General features: G+C 38.1%; 1 protein-coding gene across 7 annotated transcripts; it reads left to right on the forward strand.

Annotated features, from left to right (window-relative positions):
- Nucleotides 1-1,774: 1,774 nt before the first annotated feature.
- Nucleotides 1,775-23,492, forward strand: ZNF583 (zinc finger protein 583). 7 transcript variants are annotated; one of them, XM_060130162.1, is made up of 5 exons: nt 1,775-2,058; nt 3,920-4,012; nt 15,171-15,297; nt 15,595-15,690; nt 21,944-23,492. In XM_060130162.1, the coding sequence occupies exons 2-5, from the start codon at nt 4,004-4,006 to the stop codon at nt 23,419-23,421; spliced, it is 1,710 nt and encodes a 569-aa protein (XP_059986145.1). In that variant the 5' UTR covers nt 1,775-2,058; nt 3,920-4,003; the 3' UTR covers nt 23,422-23,492. The 7 variants fall into 7 exon arrangements, with proteins under 7 accessions (XP_059986145.1, XP_059986144.1, XP_059986143.1 ...); XM_060130161.1 differs by having other exon boundaries at nt 1,775-2,044; XM_060130164.1 differs by lacking the exons at nt 1,775-2,058; nt 3,920-4,012 and adding exons at nt 18,869-19,008; nt 19,259-19,352 and having other exon boundaries at nt 15,255-15,297.
- The last annotated feature ends 360 nt before the right edge of the window (nt 23,493-23,852 follow it).

The following is a 23,852-nucleotide window of genomic DNA, read 5'->3' on the forward strand; positions in this document are numbered from 1 at the left end:
AAGAGAGAACTTTGACCTCACACCTCTTACAAACCTTAAAGTACAGACTTAAATTTGCTCCAGTACTAACCCATGAAAAAATAAATGTATCTTCATTGTGACAGTGAGGGAAAAATAAATGGTTCCTTCTGTCTCGGATTCCATATTCTATCTCTAATACTCAAGATTATGTACTTAGATTATTACATTAAATTTAGATATGCTAGGCAGACATCTGTTTGCTGATTATCGACTTGAAAATGATAAATGTGTTTTTTATGCAAGTCACAGTAGATTTTGATACAAGCTTTGTAGAGGGTTCTGTCAACAGAAGGAGCTTAAAAGGTAATGGTTGAAAACAAAAAATGTTATCACCTATCTTCTTCAGGCTAAATATGCCCAATTTCTTCATACATTTGTGAAATGTGGAAAAGGCTGCAAAAACCTGGACGTTTACTGATATGTTTTTTTTTGTTTGTTTGTTTGTTTTTGTTTTTTTGCGGTACGCGGGCCTCTCACTGCTGTGGCCTCTCCCGTTGCGGAGCACAGACTCTGGACGCGCAGGCTCAGCGGCCATGGCTCACGGACCCAGCCGCTCCGCGGCATGTGGGATCTTCCCGGACCAGGGCACGAACCCGTGTCCCCTGCATCAGCATGCGGACTCTCAACCACTGCGCCACCAGGGAAGCCCCTCCTTTTACTTTTTTATACATAGGAACAGTTTTCCAATTTTGCAATCTTAGTGTAATTGTAACAGCTCTGTTCCTCCTCAGAACAAAACTTAAGAAATATTTCTACAGGTTGCTTCATCATCACACGATTATTTTTATGTTGTATAGTTTCAAACAGATGTAGTTATTTATTTACTTCTCTATTTTTAAGCCATATTGTTTATATTCAACATTTTATTACTATACAGTGTTTCAATAACTTTGTGAATATAACATTTGCATTTTTACATTTCCTCAATATAAAAATTACCAGCTTATTTGCTTTTTGTCATTGGTTACTTTGGTGAGACAAGTTACATTGAAGCTCTGCATCTTATAACAAAATTTCTAAAGAGGTGAGGAACGAATGTGGGTTAGGACTAGAGATAGAAGTTTATGAAGTATTTTCAGACATAGATTTAATAGAAACCAGAGGGTGTAACAAAGAATTAAGAACTGAAAGAATGATGTTTATACTCTGTTTTGCTTTTCTTTATAACGCGTATCAATTCCCAGTATATATTAGTACCTTTTTTTTTCCTATTAAATTTCTCCCATAATAAAATGTCAGCTCCACGGGTGGGGATTTTTGCACGTTCACAGTTGCGTCCCCAGCATCTACAACAGTGCTTGGCACACAGTAGGCGCTCAATAAGTGGCGAATGAAAGGATAGGGAGGACAGAAGAAACAGAGAGCAAAGAAAGAAATCCCGAGCACATTATCTCTTAACTACGCCCGCATCCTCCCGGGGTCCCCCCCTCCGGCGGGCCCCAGCCCTCACACCCAGCCTCAACCAGCTGCGTTTTTCCAGCACCGGGCCTGGAGCCCCACCTGCTGCGCCCGGGCGCGGGCCCGACCACCGCGCATGCGCAACACAGCCGCGTCCGCTATTCGCGGCCGACGCGTGCACCGAGCCTGGACGCCTCCGCGACGCGAGCAAGCTGCACCTGCGCAGTTCGAGCCGGCCAATCCAGGTCCGGGCTGGATTCGGTGACGGGGGGGGTGGGTCGGACGGCCTGAGAGGGCGGGGCGAGTGCAAGTTCTGGGTCGCAAGGTCGGGGTGTTTAAGGAGCGTGGCAGAGACGACGCGAAAGGACGAGGCAGGAAGCAGCTGTCTGCCCGGTCCCCCGCGGCGAGCAGTCCCAGGATGCTCCGCGCCGCACCGCGCCTGGCCCCGGACTCCATTTCCCAGCAGCCACTGCGGCTGGCGCCGACAGCCTGCCCGAGCGCTTTGGCCCCTTTGTGAGTCCGCCCGTCGGGCCCGAGATCGAGTCCACGCCCTGGCCGCAGAGCGCTCAGCTCCCAGCCTCCGCGAACGGTGCGGAACGAAGTGCCGACTCTCGGGGAGAAAGCGGTGAGGAGCCCGGGGTGGGTGCGCGCGCCTGGGCAGGCCTGTCGGGCGGGAGCGGGCGTGTGAGGGGGCCTGTGACGGTGGGAGCCTGGGTCCGGTGTGTGTGACCGTGTTTGAACAGAGTGAAGCCGTGTGACAGTGTGTGAGGCTGTGTGGGACCGAGGGAGAATGTGTGACAGTGTCTGAGAATGTGACAGGGAAACCGTGTCACTGTGTGTGAACAGTGTGACCGTGTATGGGACCGTGTGTTACAGTGTCACTGTGTGTGTGACCTTGTGTATGGGGCTCTGTGAGACGGTGTGTGAACAGAATTTGAGAATGTGTGTGACAGTTTCTGTAACAGTGAACGTGCAGCTGTGTTCACGTGAGACTGCTTGAGATTGTGTGACCCTAGGAGTGTGTGACAGTATATGGCACCATGTGTCATCATGTCAGTGACTGTGTGACTCACTGCGAGGGGTGGGCAAGCTACAGCTCGGGAGCATGTCCACAGTCTGCCAGGGGAGCTGCCAGCATGAGGGTTTGTGTGGTGGCTGGGAGGCTGTGTGGATGCTTTGGGAGGCCAGTGTGCTCCAGGATTTGGGAGACTTGTAGCGGGAAGACCGAGATTGAGATGAAGGGGAAGAGATGGGGTTTACGGAGAGGAGAGTGGGAGAGGGGAAGAGAGCTGGAGAGGAGGAGAAAGCCTCGGGCCTGGAGAGCAGAAGACTGAGCTGCTGGACCTTAGTCCTCTCTGGCACAGAAGGTCTTTCCGTCCCTCTCCTAGTGAGGAATCGAAGCGAAAAAAGGACGGGGAGACCTACTGTGTACTACTTATGAAAATTAATGATTGAATGATATTTATCGACCAGGTACTGCGCTAAATGCTTGATATGGATCATCTTATGACCCTCCCAACCGTTGATAGAGAGTAGGTACTACTCTGTTGATGAGGAAATTGAGGTTTGGAATAGAGGCTGCAGAGCCAGTTGAGTGGTGGATCAGATGTATGAGCATTCTGATCCACAAACCTAGTTGTTCTTACCACTAAGTTATGCTGCTTCTGAGATAATTTCTTTACTCTCCAAGGCAGTGAAGTTTAGTGGAAAATAATTAATGATTAAGGGGTTGCAGTGACTGTTTCTGCATATCCCTCCCCCCAGGCCCTTCTGAGGAAATTTCTTAGAAAAGTTGAGAGATTGGTTTTCAGGTGCATTTTATTTTAAGCCAGGACCAGAAGCAATATGTTCTTTTTGGTCCAGTGTCTTCCAGACCACATGATCCCTCTGATGCCTACTCTGTGTAAAGATGCTTTCTCTGAGGCATTCACTTTGTAGTTTTATCTCTCATCTTTGTAGAAAGGGTGGGGACACATTTCCTTTCAATGTCATCATCTGGTGGAAAGACTAATGAGTCAGACCTGGATTCCAGTTGGGCTCAATTACTTAATTACCATGAGGCATTGGATGATTTCACTGATGAATAGCCTTCACGTGTGAAGGGGGAATTATCCTTATTTGGCAGTGCCATTCTGAAGGATAAATACTGTTACTTCTTATAAATATAAATGAGGTATCTTAAGCACAGAAAGTTTATGTTGCATAGTGAGATCTAAAGCACGTGGGAGATTTAAGTGGAGTATAATCTATAAAAATATTGAATCACTGTGTTGAACACCTGAAACTAATATAACACTATAAATCAACTATATTTCAAAAAATAAAGCACATAGGTGAAAGAATTATAAATTTAGATAGGAATGACCAATGCAGTGACACCTCGTATCTACTTCTGTGGTTGGGGAGAAGTGCACAGAGAAGGAAAGGAGAGTATCTAGGCTGGTGATGCTGGGAGCTGAGGGCAGGCCCAGCATTTCATGTTTTCTTTCTCCCTCTCCAGCTCTGTTTTCTCTGGACACTGCCCTTCTCCCAAAAAGAAGCCAGAAGGAGGAGGACAGAAGGGCTGTCCTAAATTCTTAAAGCCATGCCTGAGGTAAGGAAGCTTTTCTACTCTCTTCTCTGAAATGCCTTGTTTTTCAGATTTTATATGAACATTTTGCTTTTCTTCTGAAATTTCCCATTCTAAAATTCCATTCATTCAGTGACCTGGTCCTCATGTTCTCCAGTCTAGTAAAAGGAGGTCCCCCAAAACCCACTGAGCCTCCTTTTTTTTTTCTCAGCCAGAATTTTCATCTTCATTCAAGAAACAGTTTAGCACTTCCTGCGGGTTAGGTGTTCTGTTGGGAGGTCTCAAGAGGCAAAAATACACTCCTTGGTGGAATCTGAAAGTCTTCCCTGTAGGGAAGTGAAGTGATTCACTGAGGTCAAGGTGGGTGTTCAGATGTGACCAACAGTTTAGAGCTTTTCCACAGACCTGGGTTTGAAAAGTAGACAGGGACTACTTGGGGAAGTCTTAGTTGTAGTATTGACACATGACAGGGTTGCTTGCTCAAGGTGATTTTGAGGAGTGGGATTTGTTGTGTCTTGAGTATTAAAGTGTGGGTCAGCTAGGGCAGGAGTGTTTTTCAGGCATTCTGTAGGCACTGAAGAGTAGGATTCCATGGGGGTAATGAGGTCCTGTTCTAGGGATATCCTGACTTAGTAGCTGGTTACAGCTAAAATATTCTAGATCATGCAGTAAAGATTAGAGGAGTTAATATGGAAAAATAGCAGGGAATTTTTTGAAAAAGGAGAATAGTAGGGAGTATTGAATCTACATAAAAGAATGGCTAAATACATCTGTAATAACAAATCATAAATAGTAAATAACAAAAATAGTATAGAATGAGAGCCAGAAAATATAAATGAAAAAATCAGCATATAATATCCAGAAACAAATGCAAATATAAATAAGAATAGAAAATATTCATTCACTGAACATATAGTTATTAAAGACTTACTGTATATTAACTGCTGGCAATACTGTGGTGAAAAAAATACTGTCTTCATGGAATTCAATGTCTACTAGTTTGTTTATTACATAATAATGTAATGATGTTATTTTAAATCCGTGGAGAAGAGCTGGAGTATTCATTTAGAAAAAAATTTTCTTCCTCATACTTTGAGGTTAAATACATTTTGTAGGTTAAACATAAAAAATAAAACCATACAAAATACTATATCTTTTTATTTTCTTACATCTTAAGAAGATGACTCAGAAGCAGAAATCACCTAGAGAAGCACTGTGATGATTGATGATAAAAGTGCTCTATGTTTGCACTGCCCAATACAGTAGCAACTAGCCACATGTGGCTGTGGAGCACTTGTATGTACTAGTGTGACTGAAGAACTGAATTTTTAAATGTTAATTGATTTAGATTTAAATAACCACGTGTGGCTAGTAGCTAGTGTATTAGACAGCAAAGATGTAGGTTCATAAAATGATAAAGCCAGGAAGAAAATTACGGGTGATCTTGTCTAAGACACTTGTTTTACAAATGAGGAAAAAGCCAAGGAAGGAAAGTGATGTATACACATCACTAGTTAGTGACTGTCAGATGTAGGAAGTTGTACTATATATTGAGGGTCAGTAACACACATGATGGTGAGAGATTTAAAGAGGGTGGTAGAAAATAATGAAGGACTCTAGGGAGCAGTGTGCTCAGTGTGATGGAACACATTATTTCACTCCTTTGCCCAGAAACTTTGTTCGCTTCCCATTTTACTTGGAATGAAGTCCAGTTTCCTTACCTGGGCCTATAAGGTCCTACATGATCCAGCTCCTGGCTACCCCAGACCTCATTTTCCACAAGTCTTTACTGCTCTCTGTGCCAGTCACACTGGTCAACTTGCTGTTCCTCAAATGTTCCAAGCTACCTTCTATTTCTAAACCTTTGCGTTTGCTCCTCCCTCTTCTGTAATTCTTCCGTAGATGATGACATGGCTGGCTCTCCCACTTTATGTATTGACAGATTTTTGTTCAAAAATCACCTCTTTGTTAAGTTTTACATTACTTTTTTTAAAAATAAATTTATTTTTATTTATTTATTTTTGGCTGTGTTGGGTCTTCATTGCTGCGTGCGGGCTTTCTCTAGTTGTGGCGAGCGGGGGCTACTCTTCATTGCGGTGCACGGGCTTCTCATTGTGGTGGCTTCTCTTGTTGGGAGCACGGGCTCTAGGTGCGTGGGCTTCAGTAGTTGTGGCATGCAGGCTAAGTAGTTGTGGCTTGTGGGCTCTAGAGCGCGGGCTGAGTAGTTGTGGCACACAGGCTGAGTTGCTCCACGGCATGTGGGATCTTCCTGAACCAGGGCTTGAACCCGTGTCCCCTGCATTGGCAGGCGGATTCTTAACCACTGCACCACCAGGGAAGCCCTACATTACTTTATCTTACTTTATCTTACACAAACACTCCTGTAACTTTCAGTTACCTTACCTTGTTTTTTGTCATAGTATTTAATAGTACATGACACTGTATGACCATATGGGGTTTTTTTGTTTTTTTTAATTGGGGTATAGTTGCTTTACAATGTTGTGTTAGTTTCTCCTATACAACAAAGTGAATCAGCTATACGTATACATATATCCCCTCTTTTTTGGATTTCCTTCCCATTTAGGTAGCCACAGAGCACTGAGTAAAGGTCCCTGTGCTATACAGCAGGTTCTCACTAGTTATCTATTTTATACATGTTAGTGTATATATGTGTATGACCTTATGTTTAGTGTCTTTCTCCTCTGTTAGAATATTAACTCCACAAAGGGAGGGGCTGTATTCTGTTCACCTTTGTATTCCCAACTCTTAGAACAAAATAGGTAGTAGTCATTAGTAAATATTTGCCAAATTAATATATGAATCAACAAAGGAATGTATTTGTGAGACCAGGGCAGCAAGAGCCAGCAGGCAACCTCTTTTTTCCTGCCACTGAATTGGTAATGGAAGAAGGAGAAGGCAGAGGATATGATGTGTAGAACAGACAAAGCCCATCAGCCCAAATGCTCTTTCTGGGATGCCACCTCAGACCTCCTGAATCACAGTGCCTTGTGGTGCTCTAAAGATTATATTTAAAGTATGCCTCTTATAAACAGTATATAGTCTTTCTTTTTTTTTCTCTCCCCTGCGCTCACAGCCAGGCACTCGGCCCAGTGTGCCTCCCAATCCCCTATGCCTCTCATGATCCCTTGTGCCTCCCCCCAAAAAAGGTTGGCTGGTTTTTAAAAATCCAGTCTGATAATCTTGGTCTTTTTAAATAAGTGTTTAGTACATTTTCATTTAATGTATTATTAATATATTTGTGTTTAAGTATACCATGCTGCAATTTATTTTCTACTTATCCCATCTGTTCGTTCTTCCTTTATTTCTCCTTTTTTGCCTTCTTTTGGATAAATCAGTTTTTTTCCTAGTTATCTTAATTATACATTACTTTTATTATTCTTTTAGTGGCCACTCTAGGATATGTACCATTGCTTCTTATGTAATGATCTTCTTTCTTCTTTCTGTAATTTTCCTTCTAAATAATTAGTATTCTTGCCACTTTCTGAATAAGGTAAGTCCCCTATTATTAGCAGATATAATATTTTGGGGGACTTACCTTATTGAGTTTATAGTTTGGGGGCTCTTAGTTTCTTCCTGTGTTTTGATGCTTCCATATTCCTTTTATTTCCATTTCCTTCCATTTTCTTTCTATGTGAAGAACCTTTATTAATATTTCTTTGACTACCGGTCAACACTTTACTCCCAGCCTGAATTATTTTTTCATTAGGTCCTATTCTGACTGGGTCAAAATAGTGTAAACTCTTTTCTGATGTTAAGTAAGTTTGGGAGATCCTAGTCTCAATGGAGAGAAAAACTTTTAGGAATATATTTTGAGAAAATAATAGAGACATTTATAGCATCATAGTGAGAAATTAAGATTCATATAACTGAAAATAAGCAAGGGGGTAGTAAATAAGATATCACATATTTACATCATGTAATATTATCTAACAAGTGATGTTATAAGAAAATGAATATGTATAGATAATCATAGACATGTCTGTATAAGGAAACATTTGAACAAATATATACTAACTAAATTTTTATTGTTTCTAGGTCGGGTGCCATGGTAGGTAGGTGCTGAGGGTTGAGGACTTCCAGTTTTTTACCTTAGAAAGGGAAAAAAATTCACTGAGGGTAGAAATACCAGACATTTTTGTTTTTGTTCTCTTAAGCCATCACCATATTTTATAAATTTTATTTATTACTTTTTATTGACATAAAAATTGACATATTTTTTATTGACATTGATTTACAATGTTGTGTTAATTACTGCTGTATAGCAGAGTGATGAGTTATACATATATACATTCTTTATCTTCTCTTCCATTATGGTTTATCACAGGATATTGAATATAGTTCTCTGTGCTATACAGTAAGACTTTGTTGTTTATCCATTCTATATATAAAAGCTTAGATCTGCTAACCCCAACCTCCCACTTCATCCCTCCCCCAACTTCCTCCCCCTTGGCAACCCTCAGTCTGTTCTCTATGTCTGTGATTCTGTTTCTGTTTCATAGGTAGGTTCATTTGTGTCATATTTTAGATTTCACATATAAGTGATATCATATGGTATCTGTCTTTTTCTTTCTGAGTTACTTAGTATGATAATCTCTGCTTGCATACATGTTGCTGCAAATGACATTATTTCATTCTTTTTTATGGCTGAGTAGTATTTCAGTGTATATATGTACCACATCTTTATCCATTCATCTGTTGATGGACATTTAGGTTGTTTCCATGTCTTGGCTATTGTGAATACTGCTGCTGTGAACATAGGGGTGCATGTATCTTTTTGAATAATAGTTTTGTCTAGATATATGCCCAGTAGTGGGACTGCTGGATCATATGGTAATTCTATTTTTAGTTTTCTGAGGAACCGCCATACTGTTCTCCATAGTGGCTGCACCAACTTACATTCCCACCAACAGTGTAGGAAGTTTCCCTTTTCTCCACACCCTCTCCAGCATTTGTTTTGTAGATATTTTAATGATGGCTATTCTGACTGGTGTGAGGTGGTACCTCATTGTAGTTTTGATTTGCATTTCTCTAATAATTAGCGATGTTAAGCATCTTTTCATGTGTCTACTAGCCATCTGTATTTCTTCTTTGGAGAAATGTCTAGGTCTTCTGCCCATTCTTCTGTTGGGTTGTTTGTTTTTTGGGGTTGTATGAGCTGTGTGTATAATTTGGAAATCAAGCCCTTGTTGCTCGCATCATTTGCAAATATTTTCTCCCATCCTGTAGGTTGTCTTTCCGTTTTGTTTATGGTTTCCTTTGTTGTGTAAAAGCCTATAGGTTTGATTAGATCCCATTTGTTTATTTTTGTTTTTATTTCTATTGCCATGGGACACTGACCTAAGAAAACATTGGTACAATTTATGTCAGAGATTGTTTTGCCTGTGTTATCTTCTAAGAGTTTTATGGTGTCATGTCTTATGTTTAAGTCTTTAAGCCATTTTGAGTTTATTTTTGTGTGTGATGGGAGGGTGTGTTCTAACTTCATTGATTTACATGCAGCTGTCCAGATTTCCCAACACCACTTGTTGAAGAGAATGTCTTTTTCCCATTGTATATTCTTGCCTCCTCTGACAAAGATTAATGGACCATAGGTGTGTGGGTTTATTTCTGGGCTCTCTTCCATTCCATTCATCCATATGTCTGTTTTACTGCCAGTACCACACTGTTTTGATTACTCTAGCTTTCTAATATTGTCTGAACTCTGGGAGAGTTATGCCTTCTACTTTGTTCTTTTTCTTCAGGATTGCTTTGGCAATTCTGGGTCTTTTATGGTTCCGCATGAATTTTAGGATTATTTTTTCTAGTTCTGTGAAAAATGTCATGGGTAATTTGATAGGGATCACATTAAATCTGTAGATTGCTTTGGGTAGTATGACCATTTTAACAACATTAATTCTTCCAATCCAAAAGCATGAGATATCTTTCCATTTCTTTGAATCATCTCAGTTTCCTTCATCAGTGTTTTATAGTTCTCAGTGTATAAGTTTCATCTGCTTGGTGAGGTTTATTCCAAAGTAATTTATGTTTTGAGTTGCAATTTTAAAAGATTTTTTTTTACATTCCCTTTCTCATATTTCATTGTTGGTATAAAGAAATGCAACCGATTTCTGTACATTAATGTTGTATCTTGCTACCTTGCCGATTTCGCTTATCTGTTCTAGTAGTTTATGTGTGGACTGTTTAGGGTTTTCTATATGTAGTATCATATCATTTGCATATAATGACAATTTTACCTCTTCCCTACCAATCTGGATATCTTTTTTTAAAAATTTTATTCTTATTTTTGGCTGCACTGCATCTTTGTTGCTGTGCGCTGGCTTTCTCTAGTTGTGGCGAGCAGGGGCTTTGTTGTTGTGCGCGGGCTTCTCATTGTGGGGGCTTCTCTTGTGGAGCACAGGCTCTAGGTGCACAGGCTTCAGTGTTTGTAGCACACAGGCTCAGTAGTCGTGGCTGGCGGGCTCTAGAGTGCAGGCTCAGTAGTTGTGGTGCACAAGCTCACCTGCTTTGCAGCATGTGGGATCTTCCCCGACCAGAGCTCGAACCCATGTCCCCTGCATTGGCAGGTGGATTCTTAACCACTGTGCCACCAGGGGAGCCCTAATCTGGGTATCTTTTATCTCTTTTTCTTATCTGATTGCTGCAGGTAGGACTTCCAATAGTGTTGAATAGAAGAGGTGAGAGTGGGCATCCTTGTCTTGTTCCAGATTTTAGCAGGAATGCTTTCAGCTTTTCACTGTTGAGTATTATATTGGCTGTGGATTTGTCATAAAGAGCTTTTATTATCTTGAGGTATTTTCCCTCTATACCTGTTTTGGTAAGAGTTTTTATCATGAATGGATGTTGAATTTGTCAAATGCCTTTTCTACATCTATTCAGAAGACCATGTGGGTTTTGGCTTTTCTTTTATAATTGTTTGTAGTTTTTTGTATTTTTTTTGTATTTCTGTGGTGTCAGTTGTTATGTTTCCTTTTTCATTTCTTATTTTGTTTAATGAAATAAGTTCTCTCTTCCTCCTTGAAGAGCTTGGTTGAGAGGTTTGTCAATGTTGTTTATCCTTTCAGAGAACCAGCTCTTAGTTTTATTGATTTTTTCTATTTTTTAAATGTCTTTTATTTATTTCCTCTCTGATCTTTATTGTTTCATTCTTTCTGCTGACTTTAGGTTTTGTTTGTTCTTCTTTTTCTAGTTCTTTGTGGTAGGTTAGGTTGTTTGAGATTTTTCTTGTTTTTTGAGGAAAGCCTGTATTGCTATGAACTTCTAAGAACTGCTTTTGTTGCATTCCATAGATTTTGTATGGTTGTGTTTTCATTGTCATTTGTCTCAAGGTATTTTTAAATCTCCTCTTTGATTTCCTCATTGACCCATTGGATTTGTAGTACCATGTTGTTTAGTCTCCATGTAATCATTTTTTTCTCATTTATTTTTCTGTGGTTAATTTCTAGTTCCATGCCGTTGTGGTCAGAAAAGATGCTTGAGATAATTTCTATACTCTTAAGTTTGTTGAGGCTTGTTTTATGCCCTAGTATGTGGTCAGTTCTAGAGAATGTTCCATGTGCACTTGAAAAAAATGTGTATTCTGGTATTTTTGGATGTAACGTACTGAAAATATCAATTAAGTCTAACTGTTCTGTTGTATCATTTAGTATCTCTTGTCTTATTGATTCTCTATCTGGAAGATCTGTCCATTGATGTGAATGGGGTGTTAAAATATCCTATTATTATTGTAGTCTTCTCTTCTGCCTTTATTTCTTTTTCTTTTTTATAAATTTATTTATTTATTATTTATTAGCTGCTTTGTGTCTTCGTTGCTGCACATGGGCTTTCTCTAGTTGTGGTGAGTAGGAACAGGGGTTACTCTTTGTTGCGGAGCATGGGCTCTAGGCAGACAGACTTCCGTAATTGTGGTGCATGGGCTCAGTAGTCATGGCTCTCAAGTTCTAGAGTGCAGGCTCAGTAGTTGTGGTGCATGGGCTTAGTTGCTCCACGGCATGTGGGATCTTCCTGGAACAGGGCTCAAACCCGTGTCCCCTGCATTGGCAGGTGGATTCTTAACCACTGCACCATCAGGGAAGTCCCTCTCCCTATATTTCTGTTAGTATTTGTTTTACGTACATGGGTGTTCCTATATTAGGTGCATATATGTTGACGTAAAATCCTCTTGTATTGATCCTTTTTTCATTATATAGTATTCTTCTTTATCTTTATGGCTTTTGTCTTAAAGTCTATTTTATCTGATATGAGTATTGCAACCCCACTTTCTTGTCATTTCCTTTTGCATGAAATATCTTTTTCCATCCCCTCACTTTCAATCTCTATGTATCCTTTGCCCTAAAGTGGGTCTCTTGTAGGCAGCATATTGTAGGCTCTTGTTTGTTTGTTTGTTTTTCCAATCTGCCACTCTGTGTCTTTTGATTGGAGGATTTAGTCCATTGACAGTTACGGTAATTACTGATATTTATTTATGTATTTACTGATAGATATGTATTTATTGAAAACCTTGTTTTCCTGTTGATTTTATATTTCTTCTTTGTCCCTTATTTTTCCTTTTGTGGTTTCATGATTTTCTTTGGTATTATACTTATGTTCTCTTCTTTTTGGTTTTTGTGAATCTACTGTATGTTTTTGATTTGTGGGTACCCTATTTTTCAAGAATGTTAACCCCTTCCTATATCTACTTGCCTTAGACTGGTAGTTATATAGGCTGAAACACATTCATTCTAGGAAAGAAAAAGAATCTACACTTTTTTACTCTCCTCCCCGACATTTTATGATTTTGATGTCCTGTTTTACATCTTATTCATCCTTTTGCTGTTCATTGTGGTTACCATCATTTTCACACAAATTTTTGGATTTTTTTTTGTGTGTCCTGGCTTTAAATTTAATGTAAATTTAAGTAATGTACTTTCCAATTGTGATGTTTTTTTCTTTCTTATAGATTCTTCTTTTCTATTTAGAGAAGACCTTTCAATGTTTCCTTTAGGATAGATTTAGTATTTTAGTTTTTGTGAGTCTGAGAAATTCTTTATCTCTCTTTCTATTTTAAATGATAATCTTGCTAGGTAGAGTATCCTAGGTTGTATATTTTTCCCTTTCAGGACTTTGAATATATCTTGCCACTCCCTTCTGGCCTGCAGCATTTCTGTAGAGAAATCACCTGGTAGCCTTATGGGGGTTTCCTTGTAATGAACTCTTTGTTTTCCTCTTGCTGCCTTTAGAATTCTCTCTTTAACTTTTGCTGTTTTTATTGTAATATGTCTTGGTGTAGGTCTGTTTTGGTTTATCTTACTTGGGACCCTCTGTGCTTCCTGTACCTGGATATGTGTTTCCTTCTTTAGGTTTGGGAATTTTTTTTTTTTTTTTTTTTTTTTTGTGGTACTCGGGCCTCTCACTATTGTGGCCTCTCCCATTGCGGAGCACAGGTTCTGGACGCGCAGGCTCAGCGGCCATGGCTCACAGGCCTAGCCACTCTGCAGCATGTGGGATATTCCCGGACCAGGGCACGAACCCGTGTCCCCTGCATCGGCAGGCAGACTCTCAACAACTGCACCACCAGGGAAGCCCCATTGGGAATTTTTCAGACATAATTTTTTCAAATACATTTTTGATCCCCTTTTTCTTCTCCTTCTGGAATCCCCATTATGTGTAGATTGGCATGGTTTATATTATCCCATAGGTCTCTTATATTGCTTTCATTTTTTTTATTTGGCTTTCTGTCTGCTGTCCTTGTTGGGTGATTTCCATTATTCTATGTTCCAGGTCACTTATTCATTCTTCTGCATCATTCATTCTGCTATTCATTGCCCTTAGCTTTCATCTCTGCAGATGAGTTTTCTGATATTTTGTGGTTCCTCTGTATAGTTTCTAGTTCCCTTTTACAGTACTCTGCATTTCTGTCAATAGCTTTTCTTACTCCTCCAGTATTTTCATTATCTCCGTTTTGAAATCAGTGTCTATTAGAATGAAGAGGTCTGTTTCACTGTTTGTTCTTTCAGGGGAATGCTCTTGGTCTTTTAACTGGGAGTGGTTCCTCTGCTGTTTACCAACCAGTGTGGAAGGATTTCAATATTTGACAAGTCAGTTCAGCTGTTTAGGTCATCTACATATCAGCTCAGCTTACGAGTAGATTTTGCTCCGTGACATGCCAAACCTGTGAAGCATATACCAAATCAGTCAGCAAGCCTTAATAAGTCTGAAGCGGATTTACCACATTAGGAAGAATGCCCATTTTCAATTTCTAGGGAGCAGACTAGGTCATCTTCCATGCTATCAAGATCCTTAATGTAACATACAGTGGTATTTAAAGAGCTATGTTTTAACATTTAAAAAACTCTTGCTCATTAGATGTGCACAATTGGGTATGTTCCTCTAGTGAGAGTTGTAGGTATTTTTTGATGGCACTTCATTATCACCTTTGAAATGTTCATTCTTTAACTTAATCAGTAGTACTTAAAATTACTATTATTTTGTCTTTTAGGTAGCATGATAAGTTACCAGCTGTCTTTGAAACTTAGTGATGTTGTCAGAGCTGTTATGTAATCTTTTGTTGTCCCTGATTGTTCTCCGTAATGACATATATTGTTTGTTATATTTTTGCAAAATCACCATAAAACTTTACTGTTTTTATTATATCTGTATTTAATTTTAGAAAACCAGTTATAAGCAACAAATATATTTTAATATATACCTTATTGATATAGCTGGAACATTGACCATTCCATTGTAGAATTTGGGAAAATGCTGGTTTAGACCATGTACGTCCTGTAAGGCATAACTCATGTTTTTGCCTCCTCTTTGAAGCCTTTTTCACTGCCCCAGTCTATCCTTATTTTCCATATTGAGAAATGCTCTAGCATTTAGTATGAATAACATTTTACACTTGATTGTTTACAGTGTTCTGTTATTGCCAATTTCTGTGTGTATCTTTTCTCCATCAGTAGAGACTCTGAAATTGTATACTTTCCATGACAGAATATCAACACTAAGCACAGAGAAGTTGTCTAGCAATTACTTGACACGTGTTGCTCAGAACTCAAGATACTGACAGAAAATTTCACTACCTATCGTATTTCTCTCCAGAAGTATAGACAATTTAATTTTTTAAACTATGCTCATGCGAGGGTAAGAACACTAGTTGAGCAAGAATATGTTTATGTCATTTCAGGATTTGGTGACATTTGGGGATGTGGCTGTAGATTTCTCTCAAGAGGAGTGGGAATGGCTGAACCCTGCTCAGAGGAATTTGTACAGGAAAGTGATGTTGCAGAACTATAGGAGCCTGGTATCACTGGGTAAGGAGGTCTCCCTGTAATTCAGAATCTGCACGTAGGGCTGCTTTCCAATGTAATGTTTGGGAAACCTCTGATATAGTTCGCTAAGTTTCTGATTTTTGTGCTCCCCCAGATAAATATAGTTTTGTAGAATTGGCAGCTTCATTAGACTGTCCATACAACTTCATCTTCCCCATTCTTCAGAATACTTCATCTCTTCCTCAGCTCCCTTCTATAATGGCCTCACCTTCCTGATGACCAAGCAACTTGATCTGATCTATGGGCCTGGCTAATTCCCCTTTTATTTCTTGTAAGCAGGAGTTTCAGTTTCTAAGCCAGATGTGATCTCATTATTGGAGCAAGGAAAAGACCCCTGGATGGTGAAGAAGGAGGGGACAAGAGGAGCATGCCCTGGTGAGTGAGAGAGAACTAGGCAGGCAGAGGCCATTGCAAGGAAAAGCTCAGCTATTCTGGAAAGTTCCAGCTCATAATTGATGTTTCCTGGGTAGCCTGAAAAGGCTCAAGGCCTGGAAAGAAACACTGTGGTGTGTCTAGCGTGAGTTCCCCAACCTAACTCTCCTCACACATTATGTGTGTATATTTTCTCTCACACATAACTGTCTTCTCTGATAACATTTTCTTATTCTCTGGATGCAGATGTCACAGTTATCTCCTTGTCCTTGCTTTTTAGTTTTACACACATTGCTCCATTCTATGTTTAAAAATCCAGACAGAGCAATGCATATTTTTTCCTCTTTGGTCACTCATTCCTTTCAGATTGAAGGATTGATTCATTTACTTATTCACTTGATTCACTGAATTTCTACTTTCATAAAATCATTCTGCTCAATTTTTAGGATTATTCAGAGGTTTATAAACCATCAAAGAAAAGATAAAGCATTTCCAGTTGTATTTTCAAGTCTGGGTAACTGGAAAGTGATAGCATTTAATAGAAACAAGTCAGAAGAAAGAACAGGTTGGTAGAGGAAAAGATGAATTTGGCTTGGGACAGTAAGAGACTTATTTTTAAGAGATGGGGAGATTGCCAAGGGAAGATATGCAATGTATGATTGGAGGGAGATGGAGGCTAAGAAGAAAAATTCTGATTTAGAGATGTTAGTGTGAAGGAATGAGGTCATAGTCTTCAAGTTTGAGAGAAAAGTCCTGGTACTTGGGCCTTTGTGGGGAAGTGGACCTTTGACAACTTTCTCAATGTCCTCTCTGGTAAATAACCTCCCTATAGTTTCTTCCTTGGGTTAAATTATATAAATTTAAATTTTTCTAGTTAGTTACCCTTTTCATTTAGGTTACAGATTTATTTCTATGAACCTGAGCATAATAATTGCTTATAATTGTTTTTCTTTTATATCTGGTAATTTCCAATTTTAATTTATTTTACATAACTGTTATTTAAAAAAAAATTGTTTGCTACTCAGTCAATTTTGTTAATTTTTATTTATTTTTAAAATCCAGCTTTTGGATGTATCTGTTAAATATAAAATATAGTGTCATCATTCTTCTCTTTTTAATTCTCTATTTTCTGTTTTTCTCTTTACTAATTCTTTCCATCTAATTTCCTTAGGTTTATTTTGTTTTCCATTTTGCTGAAAAAAACTTAAACTATTAATTTCATTTTCTCATTCACTAATGACATTATTAGGAGTTTTAATTTTCTTCTGAATATAGCTTTAGGTGACTTCCATAGATTCTGATATGTAGTTTTTCTTATTTCCATTTCCTAGACAACCTATTTTTTTTTAAATTCCTTTTTACACAAGAGTTGTTTAAAAGAAAGTTTTCTTGTTTTATTGTATCTTGATCAAATTGTTTTATCATATTTGATCAGGATAGTAATTAGTACTAATTCTACTCTCTAACGATTTGAGGATTTTATATGTCCTAATATAGCATTAGTTTTCTTTAACGGTTCCATAGGTTCCAAGGTATAGTCTCTATTTTCAGTGTAAAGAGCTTATTACATGAGTTTCTTTTTTTATTATGTTACTAAAGTCTCTCTTTACTTAATCTTTCTTCATTCCATCTATAATTTGTTCTTTCTTATTTTTGGCTGCATTGGGTCTTAGTTGTGGCACATGTGATCTTTCATTATTGCGCACAGGCTCTTCATTGTGGTGCTTGGGTTTCTCTCTAGTTGTGGCATGTGGGCTCAGTAGTTGTGGCATGCAGGCTCCAGAGTGCATGGGCTCTGTAGTTGTGGCACACAGGCTCTCTAGTTGTGGCATGCAGGCTCAGTAGCCACACGGCATGTGGGATCTTAGTTCCCCAACCAGGAACTAAGAAGGCGGATTCTTTACCACTGGACCACCAGGGAAGTCCCTATAATATTTTTCTTAATAACTAATTATTTACATACAGTAAATTGCATTCATATAAATTACACAATGTGATGAGTTCTGCCAGTTGTATACGTCCATGAAACCATCACCACAATCAAGACATAAAACGTTTCCGTCACCCCAGAAGATAGCTTGTACCTCTATGCAGTTCATTCTTCTTCACTCCTGGCTCCAAACACTAATATTTGTCATTTTAGATTACTTTGCATTTAAACTAAATGGAATCATACAGTTACGTGTGGCTTATTTTGTCATCAAAATTATTTTGAAAATCATATTGTTTCATATATAAATAATTTACTCCTTTTGTTTCTGAGTAGCAGTCTATTGTATAGATGTTCCACACTTTTTCCATTCACCTGTTGATGCACTTTTGGGTTGTTTGCAGTTTGGGGCTATATGAAGTGGTCACATACAGGACTTTGTGTGGACATACGTTTTCATTTCTCTTAGGTAAATATCTGAAAGTGGAAAAACTGAGTCATATGACAGGAATATGTTTAAATTTTTAAGAAACTGCCAGATAGTTTTCTAAAGAGATTGTATCATTTTCATTCCCACCAGCACTGTAGAAGAGTTCCAGTTGCTCTACATCCTCACCATATCTTGGTGAGGTTTTTTCTTTTTTAAAATAATTTTATTGAAGTATAGTTGATTTACAATGTTCTGTTAATTTTTGCTGTGCAGCAAAGTGATTCAGTTACATATATATATTCTTTTCCATTATGGTTTATCACAGGATACTGAATATAGTTTCCTGTGCTACACAATAGGACCTTGTTATTCATCCTATATATTGATATAATACTTTGCATCTGCTAATCCCAAAATCCCAATCCTTCTCTCCCCCACCCCTCCTCCCCCTTGGCAAACACAAGTCTGTTCTCTAGATGAGTCTGTTTCTGTTTTGCAAATATATTCATTTGTATTGTATTTTAGATTCCACATATAAGTGATACCATATGGTATGTCTTTCTCTTTCTGACTTACCTGGCTTAGTATGATGATCTCTAGGTCCATCCATGTGCTGCAGATGGCATTATTTCATTCTTTTTTATAGCTGAGTAATATTCCATTGTGTGTATGTATGTATGTATATATGTGTGTGTGTGTATATGTATACACACACATATGTACCGTATCTCCTTTATCCATTCACCTGTTGATGGACATTTAGGTTGTTTCCATGTCTTGGCTATTGTACATAGTGCTGCATGTATCTTTTTGAATTATAGTTATGTCTGGATATATGCCCAGGAGTGGGATTTCTGGATCATATGGCAAGTCTAGTGTTTTGAGGAACCTCCATACTGTTTTCCATAGAGGCTGCATCAATTTACATTCTCATCAACAATGTAGGAGGGTTCCCTTTTTGGTGAGCTATTTTTAGTTTTATCCATTCTAATGATTGTGTTATGGTATCTCGTAGTTTTAGTATGTATGTATCTGATGACTAATGATGTTGAGGATCTTTTCATGTGCTTATTGGCCATTCATATATCTATTGTGAAGTATTTGTTCAAATCTTTTGCCCATGTTTTATTAGGTTGTTTTGTTATTATTGTAAAAGTTCTTAATACTGGTATACTTCATTTTATTGTGCTTCACTTTATTGTACTTCGCAGATATTGCACTTTTTACAAATTGAAGGTTTGTGGTGACCCTGCGTTGTCAGATGATGGTTAGTACTTTTTAGCAATAAAGTGCTTTTTAATTAAGGTATGTAAACTGATTTTTTTTTAGACTTAATGCTATTGCACACTTAATAGACTACAGTATAGTGTAAACATAACTCTTACATGCACTGGGAAACCAAAAAATTCGTGTGACTCGCTTAATTGCAACATTCATTTTATTGGGGTGGCCTCGAACTGAACCCATGATACCTCTGAGGTATGCCTGTATAGTCCTGATACAAATTCTTTGTCATTTATGTGTATTGAGATATACGTACCAATTGTGACTTGTATTTTTATTTTCCTACTAGTGTCTTTTGAACATCCAAAGTTTTCAATATTTGTTAAGTCCAAATTATTGCCTTGGTTTGTCCCTTTTGTGTCATATCTAAGAAAGTCTTGCTACCTGCAGGTCACAGACATTTTCTTCTGTGTTTTCACCTAGGAATTTTATAATTTTGGCTTTATATTTTGGTATATGTTCCATTGAGCCAATTTTTGTGCCTTGTGTGAGGTAAAGGTTGAAGTTCTTTTTTCTTTTTTCCCAATTTGTATATATAGTTTCTCCAGTACCCTTTCTTTTAAAGACTTTCCCTTCCCCATTATATTATCTTGTTGGTACCTTCACTGAAAATCATTTGACCGTATATGCATGCATTAAGTTCTAAACTCTGTCCTTTCACCAGTACCACACTGTCTTGATTACTGTAGGTTTATAGTAAATTTTGATATCAGTTCAATTTGTAAAATCACTTTGACTACTTTAATATATCATTTGCATTTCCATATAAATTCTAGGATGAAGTTGAGAATTTCTACCCAGAAATCCTCCTGGGGTTTTGTTTGGGATTGTGTTGAATCTATGTATCAGTTTGGAGAGAAATGACATCCTAATATCATTTTTTTCAATTCCTGAGTATGGTTTATTTAGCCATTTTTTACAGTCTTAATTTCTCTTAGCAGTGTTTTGTCATATCCAGTGTAGTGGTCTTATATTTATAAGTATTATATTTATATAGCTATATACAAAAAATATACTTATATCCAGAATTTTTTTCCCTGAGTCTTATGTTTTTTTGGTGCTTTTATATTAAAAAGACCATTTTCCAATTGTTTGCTGCTAGTATGTAAAAATGTAAATGGATTTTTAAAATTTTTTTATTGAAGTATAGTTCATTTACAATGTTGTTAGACTTTTATATTAACTTTACATCTTTTGACCTTGCTGGATTGATTTAGCAGTTGTTCTAGTAGTTGTTTTGTAAGTTCCTGAGGATTTTCTGCATGAACATTTTTTCTGTAAATACAGTTTTATTTCTTCCTTTCTGATCTTTATGTCTTTTTCTTGATTAATTGTAATAGCTAGGACCTCCTGTAAAATGAATAGAATTGGTAAGAGCATATATACTTGCATTGTTGTAAGGGGAAATGTATTCACTCTTTCACTGTTGATGTTACAGATTTTTCATAGATGCCCTTTATCAGCTTGAGGAATTTCCTTTCTGTTCCTGGTTTGCCGAGAATTTTTATAATAAACAGGTGTTGAATTTTTTTTGCGGTACATGGGCCTCTCACTGTTGTGGCCCCTCCTGTTGTGGAGCACAGGCTCCAGACGTGCAGGCTCAGTGGCCATGTTTCACGGGCCCAGCTGCTCCATGGCATGTGGGGTCTTCCCAGACTGGGGCACGAACCCGTGTCCCCTGCATCAGCAGGTGGACTCTCAACCACTGTGCCACCAGGGAAGCCCTACAGGTGTTGAATTTAGTAAAATACTTTTATATCTATTGAAATATGATTTTCCTTTTTTTAATCTGTTAATGTGGTGAATTACATTGATTTTCATATATTAAACCAACCTTGCATTCGTGGGACAAACTCCACTTGGTTATGATTATGCTTTCATATGTTCCTGGATTTTATTTGCCATAATTTTATATAGGCTTTATATTTATGTTCATGTGCTACATTGGTTTTGTAAATCATGATAGGAATTTTGGTTTTACTATAAATAAGGTGAGAAACCATTGGAAAGTCTTGAACAGAATAATAGGTGATTTGATTTGGGAATGAAAAGGGTAAGGCAATTAAGGCCAATGGCAGGTTAATAAAACCAAGAAATTTGATACAAAATTACTTCCATATGAAGGCATCTTAGCTTGAGTATCAATTGAAAACTTACATTTGGTTGGAACATATCACACAGAAAATGATACTCAGGAAGACCACTTCCAGGCTGCAAAAGTTTAACCATAGAGTTTTATGTACAGCCTATGGCAATTAATGGTACTGGGAGTTTTTTTAGCCACACTGACATGAAATTGGTTTTTTAAAGGTAATGAACTTAGCTTGAATGCAGGATAACTAGCAGCAAGAGAGGAAGGGTGTTTGCAGACTGTTATATTAATATATATATAAAAAGATTATTATGATTTTCTGATAGTTACCTTTAGTTATGCATGATTTATTTTCTTAATAAATTTTCCTTCATTCTCTATAATCTCATTATTAGACTGCATTTAACAGCTGTTAAATCCTTGAACTTCTTATGTAGTTCATTCATCAATTTGTGCTTTAGAACTTCTTCTTTTCTAATGCATAAATACAAAAGACATTTGTTTTCTTGGTATCTTTTAGATTGGGAGTATGCATTTAAAAACAATGAATTTTCATCAAAGCAAGTTATTTATGAGGAATCATCCAAAGTAAGGACAATGGGAAGAAGCCATCTTAGTTATAACCTTGACTGCTCCAGTTTGAGAGAAGACTCTAAAAATGAGGACTGGTTTAAGAACCACTTGGGAAGTCAGGAGATACATTCTAGTCAATTGATCATCACTCATAAAGAAATCCTGACTAAAGATCAAAGTAATGAATATACTAAATCTTGGCAAACTTTCCATCAGGATGCAATCTTTGATATAAGGCAGAGTTTTCCCACCAAAGAAAGAATACATAAGCATGAGCCACGAAAGAGAAGCTACCGGAAAAAATCTGTTGAAATGAAACGTAAGAAAGTCTATGTAGAAAAGAAACTTTTGAAATGTAATGAATGTGAGAAGGTTTTCAACCAGAGCTCATCTCTTACTCTTCATCAGAGAATTCACACTGGAGAGAAACCCTATGCATGTGTTGAATGTGGGAAAACCTTCAGCCAGAGTGCGAACTTAGCTCAACATAAGAGAATACATACTGGAGAGAAACCCTATGAATGTAAAGAATGTAGGAAAGCCTTTAGCCAGAATGCCCATCTTGCTCAACATCAGAGAGTTCATACTGGAGAGAAACCTTATCAGTGTAAAGAATGTAAAAAAGCCTTCAGCCAGATTGCACACCTGACTCAACATCAGAGGGTTCATACTGGGGAAAGACCTTTTGAATGTATTGAATGTGGAAAGGCCTTTAGTAATGGCTCATTTCTTGCTCAGCATCAGAGAATTCACACAGGAGAGAAGCCTTATGTATGTAACGTGTGTGGGAAAGCCTTCAGCCATCGAGGATACCTAATTGTACATCAGAGAATTCATACTGGAGAGAGACCCTATGAATGTAAGGAATGTAGGAAAACCTTCAGCCAGTATGCACACCTGGCTCAACATCAGAGAGTTCATACTGGAGAGAAACCTTATGAGTGTAAAGTATGTAGGAAAGCTTTCAGCCAGATTGCATACCTTGATCAACATCAGAGGGTTCATACTGGAGAGAAGCCCTATGAATGTATCGAATGTGGGAAGGCCTTTAGCAACAGCTCGTCACTTGCACAACATCAGAGAAGTCATACCGGAGAGAAACCTTACATGTGTAAGGAATGCAGGAAAACATTTAGCCAGAATGCAGGCCTTGCTCAACATCAGCGAATTCACACTGGAGAGAAACCTTACGAATGTAACATTTGTGGAAAAGCCTTTAGCTACAGTGGATCTCTTACTCTACATCAAAGAATTCATACTGGGGAAAGACCCTATGAATGTAAGGATTGCAGGAAATCTTTCAGGCAGCGAGCACACCTTGCTCATCATGAGAGAATTCATACCATGGAGTCATTCTTGACTCTTTCCTCCCCCTCACCCTCCGTGTCCAGTCAGTTGCCAAGACCTGTAGGTTCTATCTCCTAAATATGCCTTGAATCTGACTCTAATTAATTTCCATTCTGTCACCTTTGTCCAGTACACAATAATCTATCTGACATGGACTATGGAAATAACTCTCTAATTGATCTCCCTGTGTTTACCATTTCCTGCTAGTAGTGCATATTACAGTCAAACTTGTGTTTAAAAAGTTTAATCATATCACTTCTCCATCATTAAAACCCTTCATTGGCATCCCATAGGTCTTAGGTCAAGGCACACATTCCTCAAAATAGCCTAAAAGACCTCCAACCCCCAATACTTTGTTCCAGTCTACATTTCAGAGTCCCATCTCATGTTATCCACCTCATTCTTTGGCTAATTATCAACATTAAGAATTTACAGTGCAGCATCAAATAGATCTGGGTTCCAATTCTTACTCTTCCATTTTCTGGCCCCCTAGTTTTGGAGAAACCTTT

Source organism: Lagenorhynchus albirostris, chromosome 19, assembly GCF_949774975.1.
Source record: "Lagenorhynchus albirostris chromosome 19, mLagAlb1.1, whole genome shotgun sequence".
NCBI classification, from domain to species: domain Eukaryota; kingdom Metazoa; phylum Chordata; class Mammalia; order Artiodactyla; family Delphinidae; genus Lagenorhynchus; species Lagenorhynchus albirostris.